Raw genomic sequence first — 13,068 nt, 5'->3', positions numbered from 1 at the left:
AAGTAAGAGCACCGGCTCCAGTGTCGGGATGACCTGGGGATCGAATCCAGACTCAGATACTTAGCACCACACCCAGAAATAACTGGTCATGTAACCTTGAGCAAGTTACTTAACCCCAATTGCTTTAAAAAAAAAAAAAAAAGGACTGGCATATTTATCTCTGCATTCCCTGGAAATAAGCATAGTGCTTTACATATACAAAGATCTTAATAAATGTTTCTTGAATTGCTTACAAAGTGCATGGTTGTGAGATCATTATAGTGTATATCACTACTAAAAGAATAAGAAAATATTTAAACTAATGTTACCAAGAGTACATCTTCAGGCTGCTTTATAAGTACCATAAGACACCCCAGAAGATCAAATGTATTATAAGGTAGAACATTTTATTATACATGTTTGAAAGCCTCATAACATTTTCTATAGAAGCTATTAACCTTGAAATTAAGAATGTGTGGGGCAGCTAGGTGGCACAGTGAGTAAAGCACCAGCCCTGGAGTCAGGAGGACCCGAGTTTGGTTCCGGCCTCAGACACTTAACACCCACACAGAAAAACTAGCCATGTAACCTTGGGCAAGTTACTTAACCCCAATTGCCCTCCAAAAGGCAAAAAAAAAAAAAAGAAGAAGAAGAAGAAATTAAGAATGTGACTCTACCGTTACCTGAGGTAGCAGTATTTGTTTATTATTTATCTGAAATAAATAAATAGAAAATTTAGAATTATAAAATGGTTAAAGGTGTTGTTCTAAATGTAAAAAAAAAACATTTTGTTTAAGAGACTGACATAAAAAGATAGCTAACCTTTGAGGATTTTTTTTTTGGTAAGCAAATACATAAAAGAGAATAATATATACAGTCTGGTTAAATTTTTCATGTATGAGATTATGAATTATTTCATAAAAGATAAGCTTACCAGGGGAAAAGGACACAGGACTTACTGTACAAAAATATTTATAGCAGCTCTTTTTGTGGTGGCAGAGAATTGGAAATTGAAGGGATGACCATCAAATGGTAAATGACTGAATAAATTGTATATGATTGTAATGGAATAGTATTGTGCTGTGAGAAATGATGAACAGGAGATTTCGAAAAAACCTGGAAAGATTTACATGAACTGTTGCTGAGTGGTTAGGAGAACATTGTATATAGTAACAGCAACATTGTACAATGATCAACTATGAATGGCTTAGCTATTGTCAGCAACACAGTGATCCAAGACAGTTCCAAAGGACTCGTGATGAAAAACGCTGTCCACATCTAGAGAAAGACCTGTGATGCAGTCTGAATGCAGATCAAAGCATACTATTTTCACTTTCTTTATTTTTTTCATGTTTTTTTCTTTTAGTCTGTTTCTTTTTTCACCACATGACTAATATGGAAATTTGTTTTACAAGATTACACATATATAAACTATATCAGATTACTTATTGTCATAAGAAGGGAAGATAGGGAGGGAGAAAGAAAATTTGGAACTCAATTTTTTTTAATTAATGTTAAAATTTGCTTTGCATATAATTGGAAAAAATAAAATACTATTAAAAAGAGATAAAATACAAGAGAATATTAAAAAATGAGTTTACCTTTTTCTAAGTAGACTCTAATTTTTATTTCTCACTACCTATTTAACCCAAAGAAAAACACAATTTTCATTTTAAGACCTTGAACTTATGTTACACATAGAGTAATGCATGATTTCTGAGATATAACCTAAATTTGTCTTTAAGCTACCATGGACCGAAAATATGTTGCTGTAAACCTGCTATAGCCCAGTAATTCAAATATATAATATTTTTAATGTAAGTTAAAATTTCATGGTAGTTGAATAGTTTTTCAGTCGTATCTTTCTCTTTGTGACCCTATTTGGGGTTTTCTTGAGAAAGACACTGGAGTCTTTCGCCATTTCCTTCTCCAGCTCATTTTACAGATGAGGAAACTGAGGCAGAGTTCAGTGACTTGCTCAGGTCTCCCTGTCTTCCAGACCAGACCCACCTTCTGTTGACTGCACCACCTAGCTGCCCTGCTTGAGCCTCTAGGTCAGTGGCATCAAACTCAAATAGAAATGGATACCTGCAGGTAGCATATAGACTTAGAAAACCACAGATTAGCATTATCTATGTTATATTGTATGTTTATTTATTTTGTTAAACATTTTGTAATTCCATTTTAATTTGGTTCTGGCCAGACGAAGGAGTTTTGCAGGCAGCTCTTAGCTGTGAGTTTGACATCTCTGCTTCACTTGGACTTCATCTTGTTAATATTCTTCCTAAAACCTAGTACCCAAAACTATACATAGACTGTAGATTTGGTCTCCCTAGGGTAGAGTGGAGCTACTAACATCTCCTTTGCCCAAACATAATATGTAACATGCTAGACTTGGAATCAGAAAAACCTAGATTTAAATCCTCCCTTAGTCATTTCCTAGCTATGTGACCCTATGCAAGACAGTTAACCTGACTACTTCATCCATAAAATGAGGGGATTGGACTCAGTGGCTTCTTAGATCTAGTTTTCTCTTTTAGGCCACCATAGCACACTGTTGATAAGTGAGTATGCAGTCCACCAAACTCCTTGAGTTTTTTAACCCAAGTGCAAGACATTTTTTTTTATCCACTGTGACCTTTTGGAAAGTGTGCTGGCTGGATATAGTGTCATGAAGACAGAGCTAGGTGATGCTAGGCAAATCACATAATCTCTCTCAGCTTTATTTTCCTAATCTGTAAAATTCAGTAGAATTCAACAAGAATGCATTAATTTCCTTCTTTGTGCCAGGTGCTATGCTTGTCATTGATGGGGATGATAATGATACTTATCCCTCAGGGTTAGGGTCAAATGATATCATGAATGTAAAAGCAATTTGCAAAACTTAATGTGACATAAATATGAGCCATTGTTATTATTTTTGTTTAACTCCATCTTATGAGGCATCCAGCTTTTTGAGAGTCAAGGAGGACTTGACAGCTACCTTCTGATGTTGGAAGAGCACATGAGAGCTGGAGATGGGAATCAGATTGACATCTGACCCTGACAGGGCCAGTCAGTGTTCTGCCATGTGCCTTAACCATGATGGATGGGGGCTTATCCAGGACATCCTCCTAATCCAGATAGCCTAGGCATAGGAACTAACATCTGTTAAATTGTTGCGTGAACTCTGATTACAAGTTAAACATTTTAAAAATTGCTGTCTTATTAGCTTTACTGTCATATTTTTATAGCCCAGTTTTGTCATCCATTGCATGATGGTTTTTTTTTTTTGCTTTTTGGAGGGGAAAGGCAGGGCAATTGGGGTTAAGTGACTTGCCCAAGGTCACACAGCTAGTAGTGTCTGAGGTCAAATTTGAATTCAGGTCCTCCTGACTCCAGGGCCAGTGCTCTATTCACTGCACCACCTATCTGCTCTCGCATGATCTGTTTCTAACAGCATCTTGTCAGTTGCAAATTTGATCATCTTTAATTCAAGTTATTTATGAATTTTGCCAAAAAAAGAAAGTTATTGCACTTTACTGTAGGTATGCCTTCAGTATGCCAGTCTATGGATTACTGTTCTTTGGGTTGAGTCAATCAAGCAGTTGTAGGTTAGATGACAGTACTATTAGGGCAGCTTATTTTGTCCACAAGAATTTTGTGAAAGATGTTGTTGGATGTCTTGCTGAATTCTAGTTATTTTGTCAATAATATTACTCTGATCTACTACACTAGTAACCCCATCATAAAAGAAAATGATGCTTGATATAACCTGATCTTGGGAAACCTTTGCTGGCTCTTCATAATTGCCTCCCTTTTTTTTTTTCTCCTTTGGCTTTTTGCAAAGGGGAGGGGATATTGGGGTTGCATTACTTGCCCAAGGTCACATGGCTAGTAAATGTTAAGTGTGTGAGGTCAGATTTGAACTCAGGTCCTCCTGACTCCAGGATCAGTGCTCTATTCACTGTGCCGCCTAGCCACCCCAATTGCCTCCCTTTCTCCATATTTACAAAATATACCCATAATAATTTGTTCTACAGTTTTACCAAGAATCATTGTTAAACTTACCATCCTGTAGTTTGAATTACATAATTTCTTCACCCTGAAAATCTGTTGGATTTCTCATTCTTCAGGCTCAAAGCATCTTTCTCATTCTCCACAGTTTTTAGTTCAGCATTTACAGCCACAAATTCCTTCAGTATTTTATGATGTAGGTCATCCAGTTCATGTAACTTGAATTCATTGAGGACCTCTAGGTACATTTTAAAGAAGTTTGTTATTCTATCTTTTCCATTCTGAATATGCAGAATGTACAGGGGGGGTAAAGCCCGGTAGGAAGTAAGTAGTTTCACTTTCTCCCACCTCAAGCACTGGCTATATCCTATCTTAATTCTTACTCTTGCTTCCCCCATAGCTTACAAACCTTTTTTTTTTTCCTTGTGGCATATAATACCATATATGTTAGTGAAAGCAGCCCTTTAGGATATAACAAATTAGAGATTTTAAAAATCTGACTTAGGACATCAACTGCAAAACCATAATGTAGAATAACCCTACTGTATGCAAACAGCATAATTGGTACCTTCACATTTTGATAGGAAAACATAGTTCTTTGTTATCTTGGATGTTAGAAGAGGTGAGGTAGAAACTGTTGTTGCTAGGTTCTATGCTAGCTCACTTTGGGAAGTCCCAGAAACTAAGCATTGATGGGTGGAAACTCAAGAGCCCATGGGTCAGCTTTCGTAGAAAAGTCTATGGATCCTTTTGTTCCTGTGTTGGGGGGGGGGGGAGTGAGTAATGTTTTCTTTAAGAATATTGTGTCCCCATTGTTTATTGGTTCATTAATTTAAGTGATTTTGTAAGTCTTCATGAGAAAGCCAAAAATTAGCAAAAAAAAAAAAAAAAACCCAGTATATGTGAACTGAGCACAACCACTTTGCCAAAAGTTTCTATACTTAAGGGAAGACTTTTTGCTTAAATTAGGATAATGAAATCTTACTGGAGGGTGTAAGATGATCATCCCTAGAGCAAGGAGGAATTTTTCCTTCGTGCAAAAGATTTTTATTCACTTGTCTAAATTTATTATGTCTGTGTTTAAGATATTTTTTTTTGCTTTAACTTTTTCCTATCTGTGACATTTCACAGGTATTGATCAAATCTAGTGCTAGTAGCAAGGTATTTGTTTTGACGAACTAGCAAAGCCATTATGTTATTCTTACTGGACAGTTAACTGAATTCTCAGTTCCTCTTATTCTGTTAGGAATCCATACTCTAAAAACAGAAAGCAATTTGATTCTTTTAAGAATTTCTATTCTTTTAATGAAATCCAAAAATTTTCATTAAATAATATATTTTTCTGTCATTCTCCTGGCAATATGTATTCACTTGAATAATTAATCAAATTATTAGCATCTGAACCAAAATAAAAACTATTATTATGCTCCCAAGAAAACATTCTAAGTCTGGAATTTGTTCTAAGATTTCATATACATTGAATAGGCATTTTGGTATGACACAGGGTTGAATTGAGGAAGTTTTAGAAACTTGAAATTTGCTTATCTGTTAGAGAAAGCAAGACGAGGAGGAGGAATTTCTTTCCCCAGAGTGATATTTTGATACCTGATATTTTATTTTTTCTCTATGAGCTAATTAAACTCATTGTCCCAAACGATAGCTTTTAATTAAGCACTCCCTCTTGACTCATAGCCATAATGGGAATAGAATAGATTTCATAATTTGCTAACTAATAAATTATTTTCCATGACCCCCTGATAAAACATTTGGTAGCATATCATTATGCAGAAAAGATTCTCCCGAAATGATATTATTTGCAGATTGGGCCAGTATTCAAAGCAGGCAGGATAAGTTACCAGGATGTCAGATCATTAGTTTCCATCTCACCTTTCAATATTCAAAAAAACATAGTTTATCACATAGCTCCATTTGCAAAGGCCTGATAGCTCTCTTAGATGGTCCTGTTGTATCTTAATGATTGGAAATGTTCTTGGGATATGTATATAGAATAAAAGAGTCAATTACATGAATTTACATTATGGATGTCTAAGCATAGTTTTGATATGTTTATCAAACAATTACTAAAGTCACTTGAAGATTAAGGAAAAATAAAAACCAATTATATAATTTTATCTATATTGCTATACCTTTGAGACATTGTGATACCTAAATTAGGATATTTTAGAATCATATTCAAATTTAAGGAAAAACTATGTGTGTACCACCCAAAACTGAGGCTAAAATCAAAGAGATGGAAAACACTAAATATGATAAGTTTAAGCTTAGATTATTGATTAAACTTATCAGAAAAGGTGCTTTTTAGGGGTGGCCAGGTGGCTCAGCGAGTAAGAGCACCAGCTCCAGTGTTGGGATGACCTGGGGATCAAATTCGGGCTCAGATAATTAGCACCACACCCAGAAATAACTGGCGGTGTAACCTTGAGCAAGTTACTTAACCCCGATTGCTTAAAAAAAAAAAAAAAAAGGTGCTTTTTCTTTCTTTTCTCCTTCCCCCACAGTACAACTAGATTACTATGGGCACAATTCAAAAGATGGCATAGAGGAAAAATTCCTCTCAGCCTGGAGGGTATTCTTCATCCTGTCACACCATGGTGAACAATCATTCATGAGATGAAAATTAAAGCAAAACTCTATGTCATCTCCACCCCATTTAATAAGCTCTAGTGGCTCCCTAACACCTCTAGAATCAAATATAAAATCGTTTATTTGTCATTAAGGCCCTTCGTAACCTGACCCTCCCCTACCATGCCAGTCTCCTCTTACCTTCCACTCTCTTCTCTCCCTGATGTACTCTGGAATCCAGTGCCATTGGTCTCATCCCTTGAATGAGAATCCTCCATCTCCTGACTCCCTGGAGTACTCTCCCTCCTCATCACTACTACCTGGCTTCCATGTCTTCCTTCAAGTCCCAGCTACAATCCCACCTGCTATAGGAAGGCTTTACTGATCCCCCTTACTTCTAGTTCCTTCCCTCTGTTGATTTATCCTGTGACATGGGATAAATCCTTTAAAATTGATTCTATATACAGTTGGTTTGTGCAGAGTGGTTTCCATATTGTTTCCTTACTTTGACTATGAGCTCCTTGAGAGCAAGGACTCTCTTTTGCCTTTCTTTGTAGCCTCAGTGTTTAACACAGTACCTGGCACATAGTTGGCACTTACTAAATGTTATTTGACTTATTGTCTACATCTTGTTTCTCCTGAGAGAATGTCAACTCCTTGAGTGTTCAGGCCCTGTTTCACTGTTTTTATTTTTATCCCAAGCCTAGCTTGGGATGGCACTGGATTGCACCACTGTGATGGCACCAATGGCACTGGATTCCAGAGTACATCAGGGAGGGAACAGAGTGGAAGGTATGAGGAGACTGGCATGGTAGAGGAGGGTCAGGTTACGAAGGGCCTTAATGCCAAATAAAGGATTTTATATTTGATTCTAGAAGTGATAGGGAACCACTAGAGCTCCCTATATCTATGCTTGATACATAGAAGGTCCATAACATTGAGCTGGCAGAAGGCCTTGAAAAGTTCAAGTTGCAGACCAACCCTACCTTTTGCTGCAATTGATTAAAGGCATCTAAACAGGTGCTGTTTTGGATATAATGTACTGGGTCTAGAGTCAGAAAGACCTGAGTTCAAATGTAGCCTCAAACACTATTTAGTTCTATGACCCTCAGGCAAACCACTTAACCTCTGTCTCCTTCAATTTCCTGAACTGCAAAAAGTGTGTGTGTGTGTGTGTGTGTGTGTGTGTGTGTGTGTTCTGTGTCTGTGTCTGTGTGATAATAGCACCTATCTTCCAGGAGATGTTACAAGGATTAAATGACATCATATTTGTAAAGCACTTAGCAGCATATAGTAGGTACTTAGTAAATGTTTCTTCCCTTCCCCTCCCCTTTGCTCGAGGCAAGCAGAAAAAAAAAAAGAATCTCTACCCAGAAGTCTCAAGTTATTAGCAAATTTACATTGTCCAATACTGGTCTATCTCCTCTTTGCTTAGTTGTTATAAAATAGCTCCTAAACCTATGAGTCCAGGCCAAACAAAATTGTTCACTTTTCTAGAACAAGGAACACTGATCATCTTGCTATTTGTGAACCTTAAAAAAATACATAGCTTGGTATTTTTTCTGGCCAAGACTGTTAGTGAATGAATGATGAAATGATATCTAAATTGAAAGTAACAGATAAGCAATAAATAGATAACTGGCTAACTGGGAAAGGAAAAATGGCTTTACCCAGAAGGTACAAAGGGTCACCAGGTCAGTCCTCTCCCTCTGTCATACTCTTAACATCCTAGAGCTGTAAATCCCTGGTGTTGCCCCTCTGACTGTTCTGTGATTGCAACATAGGATCGATCAGGCCAAACCCCTTTGATCACCAACTCTCATGGCTTAATATCGGAAGCTTTCCACTTCTCTTCTATCTCTTTGTCCTGCTTGCTTGGCTCTGCTTCTCTGGTTTCTTCCATCCTTTTTCTCAGAAGACTGAAGTAGGACGAGGTGGTGGTTGCTGCTCTAGGAGATGTTCAAGCTTTAGAGTCAAGGTGACTCTAACTAGCACTCAGGCTTCCCCCCAAAGTCAGGTTACAAGTAGATATAAGGCAGCTGAGCATTACCTATTAGGTGGATCAATGAAGGTTTATAGAGGATATGACATTGAAGGAAGAGAAACATTCTGAGCTTAGAATGCGCCCAGTCATTCTAATGGGCTGAGATAAGAAGGGAGCACATTCTAAACCTAAGCCATATTTTATTCAAATATAAGTTTGAAAAATAGTTTTTCCAGTTGGGAACTTAGAGGGGGTAAAGGGAAATAGTAATGTGGGATTAGGCTAGGAAGGTAGATTAAAGTCACTCTCAGGAGTTTGTTTGATAACCCAAAGGTGGTAAGAAGCCCTTGAAGTCTTTTTAGAAGGGGAATTTTAAGTTTGGACTGGCCAAATGGAGGAAGAATTGGAAATGGGAAAAACTGGAGTAAGGAAAATAGAGAAGCACAGTTAGACGACCAAGGCTATTTATTATAATAGTCCATGTGAGATACTATTTATTTTTCTAATTTCTTCATTTGTCTTGCCTTAAAACAAAAATGTTAATGATTCAAATGAGAAAATACTTATCTTTTTAATTTTTTTCATCCAGTGACACAAGGTTTTTTTATGCCTCAGATTTTTCAAAATTTCTAAATTTATTGCACTCCTGTTGCCCAGTTGTAGGAAATCATAGAAATTAAAACTTTTCAATTTATATGTAGTTGAGACAAAAATTAATCTTTATAGACTTTGCCATTAATCCTCTATGAATTAAAACTCTGGTGAAGCATTTTAAACTTGCTCATGAAGCAAAATATGTATTTTAGAAATGTGTATTTTATCATTTACAGTGTTATCTAAACATATAGAATGTAAATATAAAACTAACTAGCTGTCCAAAATGTCACAAACAATTACAGCCATAAGACCTCCTGGAACACTGAAATTTGATTGCTTATATAAGTGCTGCCAATCTTTTAGATAGTTTATGGGATTTAAACTCCTTGCAGGGTGTTTGAATTAGCATATGGGAGTTAAATCAACCATGAGTTTGTCATATAGGAGAGATGTTTATTACTTATTTTATTGCAACTGATGATGTTGACCTTGAAAGATGAATATATGAAAGGCTCTTTTTAGAATGCCCACCTCTTTAACACCTATGTATGGTTTTTTAAAAATTGTTGATGATGGTTGTATGCAGTTTTCAAAATATTCCTTCTGGCCCACAGAAAGTTAGCCAAAATTATTTTCCTGAGATAAAAATTCTTACTATCTAAATATTCATATGCCACAGAAATTCTTCATTGAATATATATTACAGCATTAGCTCTAGAATTGATTTTCAACAGGAATACGATGAAGAGTGGGCTAAGAAAATTCAGAGTGAGAAGTTCCGCTGGCATAACTCTCAGTGGCTTGAGATGGTAGAGAGTCGTCAGATGGATGAGAGTGAACAGTACTTATATGGAGATGATCGAATTGAACCATACATCCATGAAGCAGATATCCTTGAAAGACCTGACCTGTTCTACAGTTCAGGTAAGGTGGTACCAATAATTTTCCTATTCACCAGTTGAACATACAAGTTGTTGTGTAGGATATGTTGGGGTTTTGATTTGCCAGCTCGGATCATTTCCAGGCCTTATAAGAATGTCTTTTAGACAAATGGACTTCTGGCAAAGATTTTAGATGTGACATCTATACACACCAAACCAATCTCCTTTAAGTTTGGTGTGTGTACATACTTTTGTCTCTCCCACTTAATGAGTGTTTCCACAGCAGCAAGTAAGGGTGAGATATCCATAGCTTTCCACATCCATACTTTAAGTGGTTTTTTTTTTTTGTATTACTGATGTAATGTATTGAAATCGATAATTTTTAACTGAACATAGTGAGTTGAAGGAGATTGCCAGTGACATAATGTATAGAAAGTTGAAAACTATGCTAAGATTAAAAAATATTTAAGTAGGTGATTTTGTCGAAATTACAAGTTTATCTTCCAGGGTTTTTTTCCTAGTTCTTATCTTAGAGCAATGTGGTCTCATACGTGTATTTTGAAAGTCCTGCCCTTAAATATTCATTAATGTTCATAGAAAGGAGGTATCCCTGCAATACTTGATGAAGATTTGAATTCCTAAAGTTGAAAATTAAGTAGGCTTGTTTCCTAAATGAACTTTGCAGTAGTTTCTTAAAATATTTCTTTGTTTCATACCAGAAAGAGTAGATCTTTTATTTCAACCACAACATTTCTCATTCAAAAATAACAAACAGTTGTCTCTTGAATACTCAAGTATTCAGCATGTAAATTTATTTTAAATCTATTTGATGTGAATTATTGAGATTCCTAGGTCCATAGAATCATAGACTTGTAGCTGAAAGGGACCTCAGGGACATCTAATACAACACCTTCATTTTACTGATGAGGAAACTGAAGCCCATGGGAGTAACTGTTCCAGAGTTACACAGGGATAAGTGGAAAAGACAAGACACAAGACCTGAACTTGGGTTATCAGGCCACAGAATTATACATTGAGAACTAGAAGGGGCTTTAGAGCTCAACTTGTCCAATCCCTTATTTTATATCTAGGGACACTAAGATCCAGAGATGTGGTGATTTCCCTAAGGTCCCATCATAGATAGGTCCCCAGACTTTAAAGCTAGCACTCTTTCTAGTTTATCTTGCTCCACAAATGATTCCAAAGCAAATGTTATAGTTTGAAAATAGGCAATCTACTTTGCATTAATATTGCTGTATCAGTTCCCAGTCAACCATCAAAATGTATTTATTAAATTCTTACTACGTGCCAGGCACTGTTTTAAGTTCTGGGGACACAAAGGAAGGCAAAAACAGACCTTGCCCTCAAAAAGCTCACATTCTAATGAGGAAGACTTTATATAAATAACTAGGTCCATGTATGGTATCTATGGAGTGTATGGCAGGTAATATGAAAGGAGGAGATACTGGAAGGGTTAGAGAAGGCTGTGTGCAGATGGTAGAATCAAAACAGAGACCTGAAGGAAGCCAGGAAAACCAAGAGGCCTGTGGACCTGCCGAGCACATCAAGCCTGTAAGTCATTAGTTCAGATTCACAGAGATGGGATGGAGCTTCGTGTAAGAGAAACTGCAAAAGCGCAAGGACAATGCAGCTGGATCATAGAGGGCAAAAGAAGTGTGAAAAGATGAGAGAGCAGGAGCCCTGACATTATGGAGCTTACCATAGTTAACATTTTAAGAGAAACCATTTGCCTAAAATGCTGATATCTAATGAGCCCAAATGGGAATTATTTCATATATTTCAAGGTACTGAAATTATAATTGAAATGAGAAAGCAGCAATAATTAGTCACAAAAACTAATTGTTTTGGAGAATGAGTGGTATAAAGAAGAGATACTAGTCCCTCCCATAAACTATGTAGAAATCTCTTTCTGTATCTTATACTTTGCTTCCCAGATGCTTCTTTTTCTTTTCCTCTTTCTTCTGCTTTAAGTACACATGGAAATTTGACAGTTAAAATAAAGATACCACGAATACCTCTAAAGAGGTAACGCAAGGTCCACATTTTTCTGTTTCTGGTCTGTTCCATCCAGTCCATCACTTTCCCATGAGCTCTTATCTAATAAATGAATCTTTGTAGCACCTCATCAGATGTCTCTTAGAAATCTAGATAACGTCAGCTTCACTCCTTTTATCCTGTTGCTCCAGGATCTTCAGAAACATCAGGTAAATTTGTAACACAGGAAGATTTGTTTGAATGCCTGAGTCATCTGATTTAAGTCCATGAATCTGTAAGAAACTTTGGCTGTTTCCTGTAGAAACAGCTTTAGTAGCTTTCTAGTCACAGGGGTTAAGCTAAGTGGCCTGTGAATCTCTGGATTTTATCTTCTTTACTTTAAAATGGAATGGCATTTGCTACTTCCTAGTCATAAAAATCTCTTTTCTGTCTTCTGTTAAATTATTAAAATATCAGTCACAATGCATCTGTTTCTTCCATTTTATGGGAATCTTAGTATTGCCATCTGATAGATGAACCTAGAGTCTATTTCAGATATGTCAGTCTTTTTCTTATACACTTTAACATTCCGAATGCCTCTATATCACTATCTGCTTTGCAGTAATCTACCAGTTTTCTTTTTTTATAATGAAAATGAAGGTGTTTCCCTAAGTCTTCTTGCCAACAGAAGAAAAGTAGGTATTTTAAAATGAAATAGTCTAAAATTTTGTCCCATTCCTAAATAAAACTGTCATACTACACATTTGTAAGTAGAAAGTGATAATGACCTTCCCAAATATGAATAAATTTTCTCTTTACTGGTAGGATCAAGGCTATTATATTACAAAAGTAGTTGTTTTCTGGCTTTCTGTTACTTCTTACTGACTTTTAATTTGTTGCTTTTTTTGTTTAATTCATTCTTTTCAGAAGTTGTAGTTTTCATTTTCTCTATGTCCCATTTGTCCATTTGCTGTATGCATTATTCCCTTTGAAGCCAGTGGGAGTTCTGAATACAGAAGGAAGATATTGAGAATTTGACCAATACTTTTTCAT

General features: G+C 36.3%; 1 protein-coding gene across 3 annotated transcripts in view; it reads left to right on the top strand.

Annotated features, from left to right (window-relative positions):
• KIFAP3 (kinesin associated protein 3) overlaps positions 1–13,068 on the top strand; it is a 204,541-nt gene that overhangs the window by 158,914 nt on the left and 32,559 nt on the right. For all 3 annotated transcript variants that reach the window (XM_069094754.1, XM_069094755.1, XM_069094756.1), the window contains exon 18: positions 9,874–10,063. In XM_069094754.1, coding sequence (XP_068950855.1) covers positions 9,874–10,063 — 190 coding nt within the window. The remainder of the gene's footprint in view (positions 1–9,873; positions 10,064–13,068) is intronic.

This window comes from Petaurus breviceps, unplaced genomic scaffold, assembly GCF_028583685.1.
Source record: "Petaurus breviceps papuanus isolate PSGF00001 unplaced genomic scaffold, PetGlider_PUasm1.0 220, whole genome shotgun sequence".
In the NCBI taxonomy this organism is placed as follows: domain Eukaryota; kingdom Metazoa; phylum Chordata; class Mammalia; order Diprotodontia; family Petauridae; genus Petaurus; species Petaurus breviceps.
Note: the sequence above shows the minus strand (reverse complement) of the source record. Positions and strands in the feature narration are given on the sequence as shown.